At 37.6% G+C, this 22,325-nt stretch overlaps 1 protein-coding gene across 1 annotated transcript in view; it reads left to right on the top strand.

Annotated features, from left to right (window-relative positions):
- Positions 1-17,840, top strand: part of PPFIA2 (PTPRF interacting protein alpha 2) — a 281,670-nt gene extending 263,830 nt beyond the window's left edge. The window contains exons 23-32 of the mRNA XM_030446493.1: positions 3,694-3,894; positions 6,028-6,090; positions 7,709-7,735; positions 9,380-9,555; positions 10,415-10,512; positions 12,045-12,220; positions 12,315-12,383; positions 13,376-13,535; positions 15,446-15,538; positions 17,762-17,840. Coding sequence (XP_030302353.1) covers positions 3,694-3,894; positions 6,028-6,090; positions 7,709-7,735; positions 9,380-9,555; positions 10,415-10,512; positions 12,045-12,220; positions 12,315-12,383; positions 13,376-13,535; positions 15,446-15,504 — 1,029 coding nt within the window. The 3' untranslated portion in view covers positions 15,505-15,538; positions 17,762-17,840. The remainder of the gene's footprint in view (positions 1-3,693; positions 3,895-6,027; positions 6,091-7,708; positions 7,736-9,379; positions 9,556-10,414; positions 10,513-12,044; positions 12,221-12,314; positions 12,384-13,375; positions 13,536-15,445; positions 15,539-17,761) is intronic.
- The last annotated feature ends 4,485 nt before the right edge of the window (positions 17,841-22,325 follow it).

Below are 22,325 nucleotides of genomic sequence, written 5' to 3'. Positions count from 1 at the left end.
GTAGAGTTTTTCCCCTCAAATGATAACTAAAAAAAGGTCCCTCTCCAAAGCTTTAACAGGAGTATGATCAGGGAATAAATAAAGGATGAGGAATGAAAGCAATGAGGAATGAATTTCTGCTTCATGTTGGAATTGCTGAAGGTACCTAAAGTTGACATGAAAACTGCAGAAAGGCAGTTCAAGTGTTTGTGCATGACCTTTTAAAATAGGTTATCTTCTTTCTAAAAAACATTAATTCTGTTAATATGGAACATTCATTAGTTTGGCCACTACCTGACTTTTTTGTATGATTTTGAGAGTTCTCTATCCTTATTTGTATCAGACAGAAATACTCAGTCAAAGCTGAATTCCTGGAAGGATGAATATACAAAGATTTATATATATATATATATATAGATACGCAAATCAATTCTAAATACTGAGAAAAGACTGCCCTTCTTGTCCTCCAAGGTGATAAAAAATCTTAAGACATCTCTGACAAATTAAGCCCTCATCTTTTTTTGCCTTGATTCTTAGCTGCAAATAGAATATGCTTCCACTGTCTCATACAGGGGCTCTAAAGAGCACTTGATGTCCAGGAACTTCTTGGGAAATAGGATGAGGGTAGCACAGGAAAGCCTGTGAGGAAATTTGTGTTGCAGTATTCAATGCAGATTGAATGCTGATGATAAAAAATATGAGGGTCAAAGTACTGAAGTTATTCAGTGAGCACTGGTGCATTCAGTCAGCAAATAGACACTGTGTGCATCTCATAGTCTCCTGGGATAAATATAGGATGTAACCCTTAGAAAATGAAAATAATATTAAATGATGCAGAGGCCCAAATTAAAAAAATGTGCATGGATTTTGTAAGACATGATTGTGACATTTCTAAACTTTTGCTGGATTAACTTTTCTGCCTTAGCATCCATTACTGCCATTTGTAGGCACAAACATAGTTGAGATATAGTTTAAGAACTGTGGATTTTCTTAACTAGTTCTGGAAAAGCATATCAATCTTGATATCTGGGTTCTCTGCCTAGAACAATTATTGTGCCCTCTTTTTAGAAATTGTTTTCCTCTAACTACATCAGCTGTTAAGAGACAGCTGTTTGTTACTTTGTTAAACAACCTAAAGAACTAATATACATAATGAGCAGCAAATGTGTGAATCTATTTCCGCAGGTTGAATAACTCCCAATATTTATGCTTGCCTGCTTTTCAAGAGCATGCATGAAAAAATGTTGAATTAAATGAGGATATTAAATATATTTTAAAGCTACATATAGTTTCCTCACAGCCTTTTATTTAAATGCAGCTAGCTGTGATCTTTTAAAAAATTTTCATTTTTGGTCTTTCAGAAACTTTGTATTTCATTACAGATAGTTGGAATTAGATATTTGTAAGGTTCAGACCTTACAAATGGGGGGCCTGGTCCCAGCCTGGCTAGTCCCAGACCATCAGTAGGAAGGACTTTTTGAAACATGCAGTAGTTGTTCCTCAAGCCACGAGATACATCATGAGTCAGTACAGAAAAGTCTGAGAACTTTTGGAATCTAACATTCAATAACCTGACATCTGTCTTTTAAGTAGTTATGTTCCAGAGTAAATAAGTAAATGTGAAACAGAGTGCAGATTTCTTAATACCCACAGAGTACTTCCCTGTAGTGTGGGAAATGAAATAAAAATCTTTTCAGTTTGCTTGCTTTTCAGATTTGCTGGTGAATTTACTGATGGCATATTTTAAATAATTTTTTGACTTTGTGTCCTCTTTTAGTAAGCCATTATCAGCTAATTCTGGTGGCTTATCCTAGATGCACAGAGAGACAGACTTCTGGATGACTTCACTTACAGTCACAGATGCCCTATCCCACTGAAGTTTGAATGAAAATAGTCTTTAATAGCCATCCAGAATTTAAAAAGAAATAAAATGTTGAAATTAAAGAAAAGCTGAAAGTGTAGAACATCATGGCTACTATCACATAGTATCACTGCATTGTATGCTGATGGTCAGGTTTCTGTTTCAGAGAGTAGAATAGAGTAAGATGGTATTAGAAGCCATTAGTAACTCATTGGTACTTTTGAAAAGTGTTTTTGATAATTTATTTTTGAAGTAATTTTATATAGCAGTGCAGTGAAGTGCAAGAGGTCTATAACTAACAAAATTAAGTAACTGTATAAAAATTTATGAATACAGGAATATACATACCCAGATATACTGGAGATCAACTAATGAAGGGTGATTTGTGCACTTCTAATTCAACACTCCTTGTTGAATATAGAACATTGGCTGTTTTGCTGCAGTGGAAATCTTTTGTTAAACACTGTGCTTCTTCACCCCAGTGGGGAGAGCTGTGTATTAAAAAATGTAATGCACCAACTCATGTGCAATAGCAATGTAGAAAAGACTGAAGAGGGAGGGCAGGGAGGGGCTACCCTCCAGGGAGAAGTATCTTCATCTCTCAGGTTTCACAGAGCCTAGCAGTCCTCTGGAGTTAAACTCCTAGGAAGGAATGGCCTTTTTTTGCATTTCATTGCCCCTAAAATCTCCTTGATAATGGCATTCAGCATTTATGTCCTTCTCACACTTTATAGCATAATGTGACAAACACACTGTGAATAAAACCTTCCCACATGTATTTATCCCTATTATCTCCTTCAGAAGCAAAGATCTGTAAACACCAACAATCATGTTAATGAGGCAGCACAAAATGAGAATGCTGAGAAAATCTAGGAGAATTAATACTCAGTAGATCCCAGGAAAGACCCCTGGAAGTGGAGAGTACCACTTACAAGAAAAAAAACTGGTGAAGAAAAGGGAAGGGCTGTTGCTGACTAGGGCTAGTAAGGCTAACATAGAGTCATAGATTGGTTTAGGTTGGAAGGGACCTCTAGAGGTCACATAGTCCAACCCCCCTGCAATAAGCAGGGACATCCTCAACCAAATCAGGTAGCTCGGAGCCTTGTCAAGCTTCACCTTGAATATCTCCAGGGATGAGGCTTCAACCACCTCCCTGGGCAGCCTGTTCAATTGTTCCATTACCCTCATGGTAAAGAACTTGTTCCTCTTATCGAATTTAAATCTGCTCTTCTCTAATTGAAATCACAAGTACCTGTCTTCTAAATCTACAGGTTATGCAGCTATGCTTACATTTTGCTGCAATGTCTAAACTCTGTTTCTAGCTGGAATATGACACCATAGACTGTTCTCATATTTACAGTAAGCTCAATCCTCACTTTCTACCATGAAAACAAAAGCTGGGAAGTGTAATACTGTGACCCATGGGGAATAATATGCAAGGAGAGAAAAATCCATTTTAGTTCAAAAGCAAAGAAAATTATTTAAGCTATCCCTCTTAGTTTGTTTTCTGCATATGATCAGACTATCAAATGGAAAATAACACTGACTTGAGCCACTACTTGCCTATTAAAGGCTTGGGGAAGAAGTAGCCAGACCAGGTGATGGAGCCCATAGCTCTAAAAAATATTTAAAGCACTGTAAAGGTCTGCTTACAATAAAAGAAACAAAAAGAGTTCACACAAAGCCATGATAATTTCCAAGGTTCTGAAACAATTTCATTTTATTAAAGGCTATGCTAATCATACTTATTTGTGTGTATCACTGTGCTTATTCAGGTTGATAGATGTCTTGATGGTAATTTCATTTGAGAAATGGAGTAATGCTTTGGATGAATGTATTCTTTCTCTCACCAGCTCTGGCTGGGCATGCCAGCCTGGTATGTTGCTGCCTGCCGTGCCAATGTGAAGAGTGGGGCTATTATGTCTGCTTTGTCTGATACTGAGATCCAAAGGGAAATTGGAATTAGCAATCCTCTTCACCGCTTAAAGCTCCGATTAGCCATCCAGGAGATGGTTTCACTGACGAGTCCATCAGCACCTCCAACATCCAGAACAGTGAGTCCTGTTCAGCTGACTTTTTCTTCCCTGCTTCACCCTGCAGGAGCCTGTAGAAAGATATTTGTGGCACAAGAGTGGCTCTGTGGTAACACACACTTTACAATCAGTAGGAACTGTCCCATGGAGATTTAGAAGGACCTGCTCACCACTCACTTGATTGTTCATCACTGGTATTTTTCCTTTAGGAGATGCTCCTTTTTTTTTTTTTTTTTTTTTTTTTTTGATAGTGCTTTTGATTAATCTTTATGTTATCTAAATGATCAGCATTGAGCATCTTATTTTTCCTCTTTCTTCCTCCAAGTCAGCTCTCCCAACCAAATCATACTATTTCTCTTCTTTTCTTTTTGATTGTGGGGTGGGGAATTGGCAGGAGGGAGGGAGGGAGGAGAAGGAGGGAGCAGTTATGTAAAAACATAAAAACACAGCTCTTTCAAATCTTGTTCCCATTCTCCATTTTTGCCTCCTTTCAAATTTTCTCTGATCTGAGTCAGCTAGCTTTAGGTTCTCCATGCTTTTAAGAGAAGAAGTGGTTGAAGGTGTCAAGGGAGAGTCTGGAAGGGAGAAATGGAGCATGTGCATTTGGTAAGGAAGAGAGAAGGGAGAGAATGGCAGCAGAGCAGTAAATGGGAAGGAAGCAAGTAAAGGAGAAGAAAGGTACATGGCTGAAAGGGGAATATATCAAAAAGAGCAAGAAAATGCATTAGGAGAGAGTAATAATGTATGTACTGTAGATAAAAAAACACCTTTTAGTGGAAAGTTAATTAAAACAGTCCAACCTGAAGAAGAGAAAAGGAAACGCTGATGAAAAGGGAGTTCTGAACTGAGAGGCATGTGGTGGTGGCTATAAAAGACACGACAGTGTAACAAAAAACAAACAAAAAAACCCAAACACCACACACACACACACACAAAACCACCCAAGGAAAAAAAAGTCAAATCAGATGGAAAACGTGGCACAGAAGTGAAGGCCAAAGACTACTACTCAAACAGCATAGTCCAGACTTCTAATACTAAGATAATAATGATAATGTTAATAATGATATTTGTATTTTGTTATCTCTCATCTTCATGGAATTAATGGAGAATCTTTTGGTGGAAATGAGAATTGAGATACATTTAAGGGGTACCACAACTACAATGTTCCTATTGGAACTGACCTTTTATTTTCACATTGCTAAAGTTCATTATTATAGTTCCTATTCTGGTATTTTCTCTCCTTGGAATAGTTTTATATGCCACAACCATGATAATGCTATGAATCAGAATGAATATCACCTAAGTAAAGCATTATAGACCCGATGTGATGTTGAAGTAGTAAAAAGAAATTTTTATTATTATTTTAAACGCATAAGAGCATATTTCAAAGCATAAACACATTGACACAAAAAACCAATACATTCAAGCTAGAACCACTGAGAATAATTTAATAATTTTGCCTTTTTTTTTTTTTTCTTCTTAATTCTCCCTAGGTAATTGGCAGCACAAAGCTGCCCTGCCCCAGTGTGTGCATTTCTGTGTCCCAAGCCTCCACTCTGTCTCTGGAAAGGAGTTAATTTACTTTAGAAAACACAGCACATTTCATCTTATGTGATCCACAACCCCTGCATGCCTCATTCCATTGTCCCAGTAATAATATGACAGAAAAAAATCAGATGAGGAAAAATAGTTTTAGAAGGGAATTTTCTTGATGTTTTTGATTTACAGAAATTTGGGTGAAGTAATAATTATTTAAATTACAACACAAGCATAGGATGTATGCAGTGTATTTAGTCTGGAAAATCTGTGAGAACTGAAGCTGGCCTCCAGACAGAGCTATGAGCTAAGGGTTGTCTTTGCCACTTGTGTATGAAATGCAGATTTAATAACTCTTTCCTCTGTGATGGTGATCAGCGGGATTTCATCCATCAGCTCTAATTGCAACACACCATCACATCTGTTCAGAATTCTCTCAGGAAAGACACAAAACAACCTGTCTAAAGTTGTCTCTAGTTGCAGCTTGGTAGAGGCAAGGCCGTGGTTGTGCTGATGGTGATGCTATACGCTGTTAACTTACAGTGGTGCTGCCTTTCTTCTTTACCACTGCTTACCTAATGTGGATCCCACCTACCTCCCTGTGGGCCTTGTCCCCAGCCCTCAGGCAATGTTTGGGTCACCCATGAAGAGATGGAAAATCTTGCTGCTCCAGCTAAAACGGTGAGTCCTTCCACTTCCATTTAAACCGGTTTCGGTGCTCCAAAGAGAACTCGGGTGGATCTGCTGTAACATCTTCTGCAGATGCTTCCCAAGCTTGCCATGAGGAAGTCGCCTGCTGACTTTAAAGCTGAATTTAAAAAACAGTTGTGTCATTTCTCAGCAAGAGAAGTTACAAACTGCACTGCCACTGGAAAAATTGTGTGAAGCTAAAAGCAGTATCGGGGTTTTAAAGTTTCACCGTCAGTGTGAAACCTCATTTAGACAAATTAAATGGTTGTAGTTAAAGATGCAACATGTCCTCTGTACTCTATTATCTAGTACCTCTTCCAAACATATTTTTAGATCTGCTGAAATAGAAATAAGAAAATCATAGAATCATAGAATTGGCTGGGTTGGAAGGGACCTCAGAGATCATCGAGTCCAACCCTTGAACCATCGTTGTGGTTACCATGGCACTGAGTGCCACATCCAGTCTCTTTTTAAATATTTCCAGGGACGGAGAATCCACTACTTCCCTGGGCAGCCCATTCCAATGCCTGATCACCCTCTCCGTAAAGAAATTATTTCTAATATCTAACCTAAACCTCCCCTGGCACAAAATACTTGAGAATAGAGCATTAGACAACTCAGTATTTTCATTAATGTTGAACTTATTATGAACTTATTAATGCCAAATATTATTTCATTAATACTTGTGTTTTCATGGTCTTTGATTTAGGGTTCTTAGAGTATTTCATTTCTTTATTGATATTTGTCAAACCTCTCCCTGCTTTAGGGGAATGTAAATATATAGTAGTAGATTTTATTTAATGGTTCTGACATTTTTCCTTCACTTGGAACATATGATTTTCTTTTTAGCACTACATCATAAACATACTCCATAACTGTGCTTATAAAACATAATAGAATCCTACATTCAGTTGTCTGAAAAATCTTTGGTTTGGAAAACTTTATTGTCAGCCCAATGCATAGAGAAATGGTGGGTGAGGTACTGAAGTTAATTTCTGATGCAGTAAAAAAATTATTTCTTAAAAGTCTATGCATGCTATATTATTTGAAGTTTTCTCGTGAACAGCCATGAAGTAGATCCTCATTATTTTTCCCCATTATTCTTCTTTCTATTTACAACTTAGTTAATTTTCAGTTTTATTATTGTTGGTAAAGATAAATACAAATTTAACAGCAACTGATCAGAAGTAGGCCCTGTTTGTAGCTGGCCAGCATTATTTTGCCATAAAAAAATATTATATAAAAGCTTCTTTACAGTGCATGCACAAGAAGACAGCTTCTTATTGTGACTGTTGCAAAATCTAACTAGAAACAATGGTATCTCTGTTATTTAATTTTCTAAGTAAATGGTTGTGTTTGGATTGTGAAACCATTGAGGTGTTTAAAATAATACTGTCAAGTTTCACCAAGTTATAATGATTTTATGTCTTGAAAGACTTGCCCTGCTAAGACTTTACTGACTGGAGTTGTTATTTTATTGGCACATTTTTCATGTATGTTTTCATCTGTACTAAGATTAATACCGACATGAAAACCTCATCTATTTATAACCCATTTTTATTGTCTTTTTACCTGCTTTACTATTTACTTCCTGCTGATAACACAGAAGGAGTCTGAAGAAGGCAGCTGGGCTCAGGTATGACCCTTTCACACGATTTTTTAAAATGAGAGGCTAATAGTAATGTAATTAGCCATCTATCTGTATGCATAGAGGATTATACTATAGTGACAGTATCTCAGTGATTGAATTATGATGCACACAGTTTAGAATTCTAATAAGAAAATAGTCTCTGGACACGTTTGTTTGGTAAAGCACAGAGATATATAGGCTGTAAATATTTTTCTTGAAAGGAGAGACATCTACTTACCCAGCTAAATCTATAACAAAGTTTTCCTCATTATTGAGAACACAATAAGAGCTTGAGATCTAACATTTCTAAAATGACACCAGGTTTTTAGAAAACCAGGTTTAGAAACAATAGAATAATTGTTTACATCCCACCCTACTGACCATCAGTCTACAAACAGTCTTCTATACTTAGGAAGAAAATTTTTTCCTTTAGTTAGACTACCAGTTACTTAGATTTTTCAACTTGTTTCTCTCTTACACAGTGCACACTCATATGCAGTCTTACTGTCTTCTCTTATGGGATTCTTTTTCACTTCAAATTCTCATAAGAATGAGAGATGAGAGGACTATACTTTCCCCCACAGAAAATATATCCAGCTCACACTGTGTCATCTGTTTGACTTGAGCAACAGAAGCAAAACCAGAAGTATAGTTGGGCTTGAAAGTGATGCTCAAATCTGGGGATGATCCTATTGCGGAGATAATAATCTTGCAATTCATGAGTTCCCTTTTCTCTTAAGTTTTAGCTATACCAAAAGAATTGACAATAGTGAGATGTAAAACCTATTCACATTTTAATTGTGCAACCCGTATAAAAATGTCTCAACATGCATGTGCCTTTTTATATATTTTCTTCCTCAACTTACTGAAATTTCAGCTAAACAATGAAGGAGCTTAATACCTGAATTCTAGCTTCTAGAAGGAACCTGGTTTGCTCCTATCTTAAATAACTAATAGATTTAGCTCTCCATATGATGCACTCAGGCTTAAGCTGTTCATAGCTGAAAATACCTCATTAATAAAATGCATTTGGCCACCTGCTCTGACTGGTGGTGAACATAAGCTTGGCTGATAAGCAACTGAAATTAACTTTTGGTCTCAACAGGACTACAGGTGTGTAATCATGTAGTGTCATTAGATCCTCATTAGGAAATCCTGGCTACCATGAAACAGTGACACAAAGTTCAGTTGACTCCCTGGAGCCATGTTTGTACTTCTAAGCTAGATGTAGGATTTGCCCAGCATAAATATTCTAGGTCAATTGAAATCAAATAAGACTATGAAACAAACATTTAAATTGTGTGATTTGCAAATTTTACTTGTGTGAAAAGTTTGCTTACATTTAAAACTCACGATTGAAACTGTGACTTTTTTATTACAAAAAAAGTGCTTAACGTTCAGAAAGAAAACAAGACACAACAGGCAATACTGCTGTAACAAATATCTCACAGTGGCTTTCAACTCAAATGTCAAAATGATGTAAAACCAGGATGCTTTTCTTTTAGAAAGGATTCCAAAGCTAGGAAGTCTTGCTAGAAACAAGCATAGCAGATAGATGTTCTGTCTTCAGTCTGTGGTGCAACCTTGAACAAACTCAAGAATTTATTACCCTCCTCTCCCCCCCTTCCTTTTTTTTTCCCCCCCCTGTAGACCCTGGCTTATGGTGATATGAACCACGAATGGATAGGTAACGAATGGCTCCCCAGTCTGGGCTTACCTCAGTACCGAAGTTATTTTATGGAATGCCTGGTGGATGCCAGGATGTTGGATCACCTGACGAAGAAAGATCTGCGTGTGCACTTAAAAATGGTGGATAGCTTTCATCGGTAAGTTGGCACAAAGACTACACCTAGAAAGACATTTATGTGTCTGCACAGGATGAAACCACTACTTTCTGTAGTTCTGGCTTGGAAAACCACACTGAAATGGGTGCTGAGTGTCAGAAATCTGAACTGAGAGAGATTCTTTTAGCAAGAGCAACCACATTGCAATGATGTCTCTCAGAACTAAGATTTTGGTGCAGATGAATTTCCTAATGAGCAGGTGTCCTGTTAAACTGTGACAGCAGGGTCAATACAGAACTAAAGCCTTGATGAAACAGAAAAGGTATTAATTTAATAAGTGATTTAAAGCATTGGAAAATGGTAGCCTAAGAGCTGAAGTTCAGACGCTTCATAACAATGAGGCATTATTGTCTGTAGCACATAGAATCTTTTAACAGTACAAGCAAGTTGACAGTTTTTTGGGTTAGGAAGGGATATAGACAGGAAGTTATATTGGAAATACGGAAATAAAGGCATTTAGACATCAGGGAGAATGTTTATGTGGCATAAAGTGTGGGTTTTTTTGGTTTTTTTAAATGTGCTGTCTGATTTGTCCTTTTTTTTTTTGAGGCCTGATTTGACAAAACATTTCACAGCTCGCAAGGGCTGACCTTTTCTGAATGCAGTTTTTCATGTTTTATGTTTCTTATGCTAGAATGTTTATTCAAACATATTGATCTTGGGTTTGTCCATTTAATTTTTGAAGTCTGTAGTGTATTTTTAATGGCACCCCCCTTTGACTTCAATATTGGCTACATGATCACCATGAAATACATTTTGAAATGAAGGAAATGCATCCTACATATGTTCCCATCTTCAGCATGATTTTTATTAACTGTAAATGTTTCTTTTTAAATAACAGAACAAGCTTGCAATATGGAATCATGTGTTTAAAGAGGTTGAATTATGATAGAAAAGAACTGGAAAAGAGAAGAGAAATGAGTCAGCATGAAATAAAAGGTGATAGTTCCTGGGAATGAATACTGGGAATGTTTCTTCTTTTGAAGCTTGACATATTAACCCTTTGTCATGCCATTTTAGCTAAGCATTTAAGCGTGCACTTTAAGTAAACCAAGCCTAAGTCCATCTGTCTTTAAAACACAAAGCATCTCCTTAGATTATGCATAAATTTGGATTTTGGGGACAGAACTTATACCAGCCTCTTTCAGTCTTGGAAGCAGGTCAGGTTGCAATGGGATGTGCTGGTGGAAACACTGGGAAATTGGAGCACTCAGGACCCTAACAGTGGGCTCTTGCTTTTCAAAACCTTTGCCTTTGATTTCTTACTTCAAAATATGGACCACAGAGAATGTTTCTTGGAAGGGTGACCACTGAGGCAGTTGGCTGGTATGTAAGAATAGCTCCTAACACAACTGGTCATCTTAGAAGAATTAACAGCTGATTTAAAAGATTTTTTTCGGTGTAAAGCTTTCTGTAGTAGGTGCAAGCTCACTGCATGGTTCCTTATATATATAACTATTAGGATTGCTGGGTTTTTTTCTGTTACCATAAGTGAGTCCTTTGATTGCTTTAAGCATTTCCAGCTTTAAAGAACTGCAGCAGATAACACTTCTCAAGCACAATGTTGATTGGAATAGCTAAAAAAAACCAAAACCAAACCAACCAACCAACCAAAAAAACCTGTGCACTTGAGCAAGGCATATAAGCATGCACTAATGCAAAGACTGCCTTGGATGTGGAGGCATCAGTGTCAGCCTGAATTTGTGGTGTCAGAGGCTGATGGGGGGGAAAGTTGGTATGCATCTCAAGTTCTGTTGTTGCTTCATTGCTAGACAGCTCTAGCACAAGGGTTAAAAGCCCACAGCCAAAGCCTCAACCCTTAGCAACACAAAATTCATATTATGTTTCCCACTGCCAAATATAAAAATCAGCATAAATAACTTGCTTTTAATCTTCTAGGCACGGTAGGATGCTTTTTTATAATAGCCAAATCCTCAAAAAAAAGGGTCCTAGCTCATTTTGTTGCCTTAGCTTTATAACTGGCGTGAACCTTAACAGCTCAGCCAGCTTTCTGAACTGAAAATAGCCTTAGTCTCTAAAATTGTGAACTCATCATTTGCTTTATGGCATGTTATAAAATGGTATGTGCTGACCCAACTCTCAAAATTGTCCAGTGAAGCCTTAAGGAATGGATATTTCTCCTGTGCCCTTCCACTGTTAAACTGGAAAATCTTGCTTGAAAATTGAAACGGGTATCCATAGCACGTGGAAGGAACTGCATTCTGGAGATGCCCTCTGGTGGCACCTTTCTCCTTTAGAAACATTATTTAGAAAATACATTGAACTTAGAAGGTAGCTAAAAATCACACAGTCCTCCCTATACCTTGAGAAGGAAGTCATCAAAGCTATATGAATAGTTTTCTGGCTTTTCTCATTTAAGAAATAAACGAGTATGATGCCCAGTGCCTAAACATGTATAGTTTGGAAGTTCTGGAGTATCAGGAGATTGAACTGGTGTTATGTTCTTACAGATGTGCTGGTATGGAGCAATGATCGAGTCATACGCTGGATACAAGCTATTGGCCTCCGAGAATATGCAAATAATATTCTAGAAAGTGGTGTACATGGTTCACTTATAGCACTGGATGAAAACTTTGATTACAGCAGTTTAGCTTTATTATTACAGATTCCAACACAAAACACCCAGGCAAGTTTGCTCATGCTACTTCTGGTTAATCTGAAGCCATTGTTGCCTTTTATTCCTCTTCAACCATTTTAATTTTTTACTTTGGTATCTCTAGGCACGGCAGATCCTTGAGAGAGAATACAACAACCTTTTAGCACTAGGAACTGAAAGACGACTTGAGGAAGTAATTAATTTTATTTTCAGTATTTATAAATTATCACAGTAAAATATAAAAATCTGAATGCATGAAGACATGTTAATTAGCAGATTGTTAAAAAGAAACAGTAGCAGCTATAAGAAAAAATTTGAGAATTCCAGTTAAGTTTTTTTAAAGTAACCAGACTATGGCTGCATATTCATATGATTTTGTATGCGACATTTGGCACTGCACTTTTACATTAAGGTGAACATTTTCCATAGAGGAAACATGCAAAAAAGGAGTTGAAGTTTCAATTGTCAGAGTAAGTGGCAGGGTGGGGATGAGGGATGCTTTTGCAACCTGTTCTTTAGGACACTTATAAAAGGGCTTTTTGGTGGGTTGGGGATTTTCTGTTTTGTTTTGTTGGGGGTTTTTGGTTTTGTTTTGGTTTTTTTTCCTTTGGTTCTTCAAAGGTATCAAGATGTTCATAGGGTGGGATTTGAGGCAGTTAACTAGGATGAGGAATTCCCAATCCACCTGTGGAAAATATTCCACTTAAGGTAAGAGTCCAGTGCAAACAATGTTCAATTCTTGGACTTCTGCACAGGAGGAGGAATATACTTGTAAGCTCTAACTGAAAATGTGAAATGCCTGCAAATTCTGTGCATGCACATGAGTGTTTAATTCTTTATTAGCACTTTACATAGTCTCCTAATGCAGTAGGAAACCACTGCATTTTCTGTCACTGTATCTTGAAGAGATCTGACTTTCTTAAAAGTTCTACTTTAGCTGATACTACAACCTTCTATTATATTAAGCCAGAGATTTCAGAGCAGTTTTCACACTAGGATTTAATATTTCTACAGGATTTACTTTTACAAGAGTGCCTCAAATGCACTGCAGTTACTGGATACAGTGCACCAGAGCAGGGTAGTTGTTATGGAATACATTGGACAGTGGGAGAGGCAGCAGACAGCAGGCAAATGAATCAAAAAAAATCACCCTGCTTTATCAAACACATCTCTGTGTGTTGACAGAGTGACGACAAGAACTTCAGACGGGGCCCCTCCTGGCGGCGACAGTTTCCCCCGCGCGAGGTTCACGGGATCAGCATGATGCCAGGCTCCTCAGAAACACTGCCAGCAGGGTTCAGATTAACCACAACGTCAGGGCAGTCCCGGAAGATGGCAACTGATGGTAGGTAGTCATTCCTGCACTTACTGTTGAAAAGCAAGAGGCTTATTCTACCCTGCTAAATTGACTTTTAGTGCCTGTCCGCCTTAGAATCATAGAATCGACTGGGTTGGAAGGGACCTCAGAGATCATCAAGTCCAACCCTTGATCCACTACCGCTGCAGTTCCCAGACCATGGCACTGAGTGCCACGTCCAGTCTCTTTTTAAATATCTCCAGAGATGGAGAATCCACCACCTCCCTGGGCAGCCCATTCCAATGTCTGATCACCCTCTAGGTAAAGAAATTCTTTCTAATGTCCAATCTAAACCTCCCCTGGCACAACTTGAGACCGTGCCCTCTTGTTTTGCTGAGAGTTGCCTGGGAAAAGAGACCACCCCCCCCCCGGCTACCCCCTCCTTTCAGGGAGTTGTAGAGAGTGATGAGGTCTCCCCTGAGCCTTCTCTTCTCCAGGCTGAACAGCCCCAGCTCCCTCAGCCTCTCCTCGTAGGATCTGTGCTGGAGTCCCTTCACCAGCCTGGTTGCCCTCCTTTGGACCCGCTCCAGGACCTCGATATCCTTCCTAAACTGAGGGGCCCAGAACTGGACGCAGTTCCTTGTACCAGAATGGCTGTATTCACCTAACTACAAGGAATGGAACCTGGCAGAGTTGAATTAGCATCTCTAGCATGTGGAGTGTAATTTAGAGAATGAATTCAGAAAGGGCTATCACCTTTATTTCCTTTTCAAACTACCTACCTTAGCATTGGCTATCAAATAACTCCAGTTTCTAACAATTAAAAACAGTCAGATGGGTAGTGTAGTTAGTAAATAGTGCATTTCAGGTACTAATTGAGTTAATATATACCAGACTTATTTTTCTCTGGAAATCATAAATAACTGGAAAAGTTATAAGCAGATTATAATTTTAAGTAAGAAATAAGGGAGAAGGAACAAATACCATTGCAGCCAGTCCTCCAGGTATATGTATGATAAAGCCATGTATACCTTCCTGAAGTTCTGAGAAGTACCAGTACAGAGACTGGCCCACTCCAAATACTCTTGGTTTTTTCTTCCTAAGAGAATTTAGGTCTCTGAATTTACATATCTCAAAGTAATTTATTGTACTGCTTGTAGTGATAACATTCCGTAACTCTTGAATTAACTTGATATGACAATATTGCCATCTAAATTCCATTAAAATTTCTCTTGCCTTTGAAGAAAATACTTTATAGGTGCAGTTACAGATGGAATAATTTACTGATTGCATCACTCAATTCCACTGAGTCCACTGCTCATGTGCATGCTTTGCTTTTAATCCTGCAGTTTCTGGCAAAGATGAAGCTGTTAGACAAGAATCCATTCCAAGGCAAATTCCATGTCCAAATAAAGGAAGTAGTTCTCTAGGCATTTCCATTGCCCATGTCACTGTAGTAACTAAGAACCTTACAATCATTTATGGCTTTCATCTTCTGGCCATGCCATGATGTAGAAGGTACCATTTCAGTTTTAGAGGTGAGGAACTAAGGCACAAGAGAGATTAAGTGATTCACTTAAAACTTCCAGTTTATTACTGATCTGAGTGCTGAACTCAGTAGACATAAAGGTAGATAGCTTTAAAGAACTACCTATTCATCCAGGATTTGTCTTCCTATCTCCCAGTACTAAGAACACTATTAGGACTTCCAACAAAATGAAGAAAAAAATGAGTTTTAAACTGTATTCACTTAAGACAGATTTCAGTAGTACACCAGACATGAAGAAACCTGGGAGTTCCTAACCAGGCTGTGCCAAGATCATGTCATAGAAAACCACAGAGCAATTTAATAGCCAACCTTCCTGTAGGAAAAAGACTGGTTTATTTTCTTCGTGATTCTAAAGAGGTTCTGGTTTGTTTGTTTGTTGTTTTTTTTGTTTGTTTTTTACAATTTGCAGTTGCTTCATCACGACTGCAGAGGTTAGACAGCTCAACAGTTCGCACATACTCATGCTGACGAGGCCTAGCAAAGAAGCCAGCACTGAATTGTTGTGAGTATTTGTAAGGAGCCATCATGAAAGCTCTTTATAATTGTTCATTATATCCAATATTCCTTGGCATTATTCAAGCAATGAGCAGAGGGCCGTTAGCCAGCATTAGGAGCAGACTCAATAGGATGGTCATTTAATTGTGACAGCAGGCTCAAGCTCAGTCCATCTCAAGCTCAGTTCTCATCTCAAACAGTAGGCTCAGTCTGCTGAAACACCTTCAGCAGATAAACCAGAAGTTTTCAGACAATTCTGTTAAGACTATAGCTTGTAGCAACCATAAAGTATTCTGTACACTATTCAAACCTAAAGCTGGAACTGTGAGGACAGCAATAGACACAGTGAGTAAATTTACTTTTTGAGAAGTATTTCTACCAGGAGCTTGGGAGGGGAGGGGGAAGCTAGTGTAGCAGAAGAGATTTACTTTTTTTTTTTTTTTTAATTAGAAATATGACTCAATTTTGAATATCAGGTAGCTACATAAAGCTAGAATAAAACTCTCTTTATACAGAATATCATCTGAAGTTCTTGTACTTCTCAAATCGATCCAGAATTGCACAGGGGCAAGGAAAGGAGCAACTTAGGAACAAATCTAGTAGTGGAATTCATGTTGCATTTCCCACTGCTTACCTTTGGAATATGGCTATGAATCTTACAGATTCACTGTTGCAGAATTCTGTGCAGAAATACACTGTTTTCTGCCACATCAGAAGTTTTGCAAAAAACACCAACATGATGGGAGCTTTCATCAATACAGCACCATTTCATGCTAATATTTTCTCAGTAAAACTGTTTTCATTTAATTACTCAGGGGATTGTGAGGGAGCTGTAAAGAATATTTAGGTAGCACCAAAACCTTCCCAGGCATTTCGCATGCTTTGCTAGCTGTTACATATTGTAGGCACGATATTACCTTATAGTCCTTATTTTGATTCCCAAGAGAGCCTTGAGGCCATCGAGGCTTGACTGATTCCAAAAAAATGTTCAAAATAAGCTTAGGAACAGCAAATGTTGCCAGTGTGAAACATAGATTGCTCAGGATGCTATGGATGACATAAAGCTTATTTCATAGCTCTTTAGGAGACTGCAAGAATGGAAAACCTTAATCTAGTAAAAAAGGGAACTTTTCATGCCATTGAAAAATAACCACAGGAGATGTTTTGGGTTTTTTTTTCTACAATAGGTAAGTTTAGCAGCTGGCCCTACAAAGATGATGAAGCATGTAAACCTTATAAATCTTTTTATCTGGACATAGGTATCAATTAGAGCTCAGAGCCTGGCACTATCACTGGGGTAAAAATTGATAGCAGAGATGCTGATCTTTTCTCCTATGTCCTTCAGAATTGTAATGTTAAAAGCAATAAAGTATGACCAAGAAATAAAGTTCAAATGCCAAGCTATCTACTATGCCAACACCAATGGGCCAGACATATGAAGCAGTATGTTCCTATTGATTTCAAGAGTGCAGCAAGGGCAGAAGTTGAAAATAGGTAGGTTAACAAAAATGAATTTAATATTACCCACCACTTTTTTCTTACAAAATACCTGTAGTGACCAAGTCAGAAGGCTCAACTAGGACAGTTTCACTGCCACAGGCTGGAGCAATAAAATATAGTAGGTTTACTTTTGTTGTAATTAAATGTCAAAGGTGATTTGGCAAAATAGATGATACACTTTATCAATGAAGAGTTCTAAAGAGGATCTGTAAAGACAAATGGAGAAGACTAGGTCCAAAAAGAAGTAAATGGTAATCTGGAAACAGCTTGTCCATGGGAAAAAAATCACCAGGGTAAAAAAGGCAAATGTTGCCAAGCTGCAGTAAACAAGGAGAATTAGGGTACCTACCATCTGTACCCTTGAAATATGTATTCAGCCTTGTGCCAGACAGGCAGAGGTATCCAGATGCTGGAAACTAATCCCAGTGCTGAATCAAAACAGTAAGAAAACAACTGCAAAATTAATATAATTAGAAGTCTGTATGGGTCCAAGACAAAAATCAGTATACATTAGTAAAAGATTAAAATGCATCATGATTAGATTTTAAATAGATGTTTCATATCTAAAAAGCAACAAAAAATGCATGTCTCCCTCACATACTGAAACCTCATCTTTTAGTAAAAAATACAACAGCCTACTTAGAGCTATAATATTTTCTGGTATTATTGCATCCTAGACCTAATCAGAATCAAAGAATGTTGCTAATTAATGTTTATTTTTTCCCCTTAGATATCATCTCTTTCTTCTACTTTACCTGAAGTGCACTACCACTACGTAGGAAAAAGAGCATTAAAACTCTCAGCGAGAACAGGGTAATAGTGAAGAGAATACATAAGGTTTATCAGATAAACAGACATGATGTTCCTTACCTGTATTGGTTAGTTTAAAAGAAGAGAAAAAAACCCCAAATTGCTACAAAAATAAAAGGAAAACAAAGCAACCTCCCCCCTTCCTCTCAGCATCTCTGTCATCAGAAATTTGGCAGTAGTGCACATCCAAAGCTTTTATCAAAAGAAGCCACTCATTTTTACATTGTTCCATTGTTTTATTGTAAAATACTAGACATTTACGTATTTACTGTGTATGTATTTCTTTTAAAATGTGTAAGTCTTCTGTAAATGGATATAAATATGATTTTTTAAAAATAAAATCTATGGTACATGGGGTCTCAGTGCAAACATTTGACAATACAGTGTCAATAATACTGTTTGTATCTTTCCATTCCACCATTTTACACTTTTTAGATTGTAACAGTCAAATTAATATGTTTAGCAGAGTTAGAAGCTTCAAAATGTTCCTACTGAGAAAAATCTGTCAATATTTAAAGCTGAACACCTGCCTCTGATGATGTATAATAGAGTGACATAGCCTGGAACTGGAGCCAAAATGGGCCTCTAAAGACAAAATGGAAATGTCACCTATCTATAGAGAATCTCCATGATGGCTCACCTCTAAAAAACAAATAAACCCAGAAGGACTGTTTATAAAAACAAATCTAAACAAAAACAAACAAAAAAAACCCCCAACCAAACCAAAAAAGGATAAACCCCCCACAAGTCACTGAAACATGATTTATACAAAACCCCAAAACTTTCTTCTATGTTGCCTGTGGACCAAGAAGAATCTTGCTTTATCAAGAGCCACCTTTTCATTCCAGGATCTTCAGACACCAGCCAGCATCGGAAAATTAAATCTAATATTTGCACAGAAACAGATTCTCATATCCAGATATAATCAACAAAGAAAATGAAGGGAAAAAAAAAAGAAAAGAAAAGCCAAACCCCACTTCATTTCTTCATTTTAACTGGGCATTAGACAGGCTCCTGTCTAACATTCTTTTAGCCAAGATGGCCTTGCTGAGACTTCACAGAAGTCAATTTTATCAGAGGAAATAACTGAAAGACAGAGTGATTAATATATAGTGTATAAAAGTTTAGAAGAGCAACTATTACCTGCTGTGGCTTCATTTGGTGGTGTTATTGTTGTTTATTCTTTGTTTAAATGGGAAGTTTCAAAGTAAGACCTACTTAATAGTCATTTAACTATTTGCTATTTTTCTGCTGCTTGATCTTAGCTCAAGACCTGTCTTTTAGTTATTTCTTTTAGCAGTTTGATCTGCAATGTTTGCACGTACATAAGCATTTGTTTTGTCTATTTTCATTTGGCAAACTTCAATCGGATGGTGAAAGATTTTTCTCCCCCAATGTCAATAAAAAAAAAAATAATTCAGTGCTATTGGTGTTTATAAGCTTTGTATGTAGTAGCATGAAAATCCCAGGTACTTACAGCTAAGCCATAAACACAGTTTGCCACGAAGAGGTCTGAGTGAGGATGCATTCACTGGTCAGACTCTGCCACGAGAGGGAGCATTGAACTTGCTGATGGCTGCGAACACAACAGCTTGGGTTAGAACACAACAGTCTCGTCTCTCTTACCTACAGTTCCTCAGGCTTAATTGACACGGCTCCTGCTGTTACTTCTTCTCCCTTAACCTTCTTTTGAATTATTTTAGTCCAGAACATCACCAAGCAAAAGCAAGGCAAACACCATTTTCAGTGCTTGCACACGCTGCCCCCTCCTCAGCACCTGCTTTACAGAGTTTATTTTTCAGCCCACACTGTTGCAGCTCATGCTCAGATTCAGGGGGCAGAAGGGAAGGAGGTGTGTAGGGGGAAAAGAATGAGGAAGATCTTATGACCAAAGCTGCAGGTTTCCTAGGAGTATAGCACCCCTAAATCGTTTATTTCCACAGGGGAAGAAAACAGATCAGAAGAATTAATTTATTTTTTTTACGGTTATTACCATTATTTCAGTTTTTATCTAAGGCTAATATATAAAAATCTTTGTCTCCCCCATACGAGCTGAAGTGCTACTCATCAGCTAGAAATTGTCTAGTTGGCTTGGACCTTTTCAGTACACTGAGAGTAATTTCAGTAACTCCCTGACCATTCAAACCTACACACATGCTTCTCTCCAGCAACAAAATTAAGAAAATTATTGCTCTCCTACCACTCCTACTCCTATATCAGTCTGATAGTTTGTTTTATTTGATCTTCCCTGATGGCAGAATCAGTCAGATTGCTGAGCAGCACCAGAGAACTGCTCAAGAAGGACCACTTCCCTTTCTCCAGCTGGGCACAAAACTAAAGCTGTAGACAAATTATTCTGCCACCCTGGTTCCTCTAGAAAACACAAGCAATGCCCATGAAACAAGTATTTTTTCCACACTGTACTGCTGCAGTGGGGTAACATTCTTTGTCTGCATTTTCTGAACTCTGGTAAGAAGTTCAGAAAAGAGACATTGGACATTTCTGTAATCTTCCACAGTACCAGAGTGGCAGCAGAGTAAGCAGACCTGACCACACTCCGACCGTCTCTTTTACCCCAGTCTTGAGCTTAAATGATCCTCACCAAAACAGAAAATAATTTTTTTTAAAAAAAGAGGAAAATTTTTAACGTTTCAAATTTTAGGGGGTTGTTTCGTTTTTTGTTTGTTTTGGGTTTTTTGAGTTTTGTTTTTGTTTTTTTTAATTTTCTGCTTCCTCAGGAGGCAGAAATAGGTTATTACAAACCCTTATTTTGTCATGGAGATACTTCAGTTCAGATGAAAAATATCTTTCTTGTCAATATTAATATGTGCAAATAGCCCCTCAGAAAGGTAAGTGCCTAAATATCTATCACTGATGGGTCTGGTTGTTGTATTAAAAAAGAGACTGACAGTAATTCTCTGTTCCATAAAAAAAAAAGAGCCCCAAACTAGAAAACAGTTTACCTTTCCTTACAAATGGCAAAACTGGTATAGGACAACAAATGTCATTACAAAAACTACAGAAGATACAGTAAATTGATTCTCCTCTCCTACACCCAATGGCATCATCTTTACTACAGGGCTTATGCTCTCACTAATTAGTTCTCTCCTGCTTCTACAATTGAAACCTGATGGCTGCAGCCTGTATAACTACACAAACATACACAACATCTCAGCTTTCATTGTATAAAAAAATAGTCACGCACCTTATGGATGTGCCACAGGTTTCTCTGTGATAAGACCCTTGTAGTTTCTCATGGTTTTAAAGAGTCCATCAATTCCAGGTACCAGGATCTCCCTCTCTGTAGCTGTTCAGCATAGGTTTCTAACTTTAGCACTGTGAAACTGAAAAATACCAGTCTCTGCAAGGCACTCCTCTATCCTGCAGTGGGACTCCTATTAACATCGTGGTACTTGAATAATCCTTCCAAAAGAAAATAGTATCTTAAACTAACTGCAACTTACATAAGAATTTTAAGAAAGTTATCAGGATACCTCTGAGGATAATTAAAATAGTAATGTATTAACACCATAAAGCATCATTAGCCTTTATTCAGTCTTTAAATGCTCTCACTCCCTGTTCAGATTACGATCTTTGACTAAATCAAACAGCTGAGCAGCTACCTTGTGCTGAAATCCTTTGGCAAAAACAAGTACAGCAAAGGCTCAAAATACACTGGTTTATTATGTGACCATATGTCCTGGTTCAATATGGTTCACTCGGCTGCATGCAGTCCCTAGTGAAAAGCACATGGATTTACTTATTTCCTCTGGCACCAGTACAGCTCATTGACTCTACAAAGAAGGTCACAAGCACAAGGCAACACTGGGGTATGGTTCATGTTAATTAGCCATGTTAATTAGCCATGTTATCTACCCCTTTTAGCTCCTGTATCAGTCTGATAGTTTGTTTTATCACTTAGCACTGCTGTCATCCTTTCTTCTAGGCAACAGTAGGAAACAGTATTTCTGGATTCTGTAGGACACGCTGCTGTAAGCAAAATACATCTACACTGATCTACCTTAGCTTAGCCTAAACACAGAATCTCTCTTTTATACCAACATCATCTCAATTTGCATTTTGCTTACTGTTCTCTGTACTTCTCTGCTTTTACACTTTTCTGTGAATATGTACTTTTAAGAGGAATTTTACATTTATTGTTCAGTTAAAACCCTGCATCTTGAGGAGAAACACATTTAGAGAGTGTATCCTCCATATCTTGGTATGTTGAGAACTCTCTAAGTATTTTGAACTGGCCTATAAAATCAAGAATGGATTTCCTAGTATCTGTATTTGCTACATTTCTTCGTTACATATATATCTCAGCAAACATAAAATATCTCACTATGTGAGCACATAAAGCACATTCTGATTATCCTTATAAAATATGATACAAATAATAACAAAATTACAAGAAAATGCAAAGGATAAATGCCTGCCTTTATTTAAAATGCATGGGTTTTATTAAATATTACCATGAACAA

The sequence above is a fragment of the Calypte anna genome, chromosome 1, assembly GCF_003957555.1.
Source record: "Calypte anna isolate BGI_N300 chromosome 1, bCalAnn1_v1.p, whole genome shotgun sequence".
Classification (NCBI taxonomy): Eukaryota; Metazoa; Chordata; class Aves; order Apodiformes; family Trochilidae; genus Calypte; species Calypte anna.
Note: the sequence above shows the minus strand (reverse complement) of the source record. Positions and strands in the feature narration are given on the sequence as shown.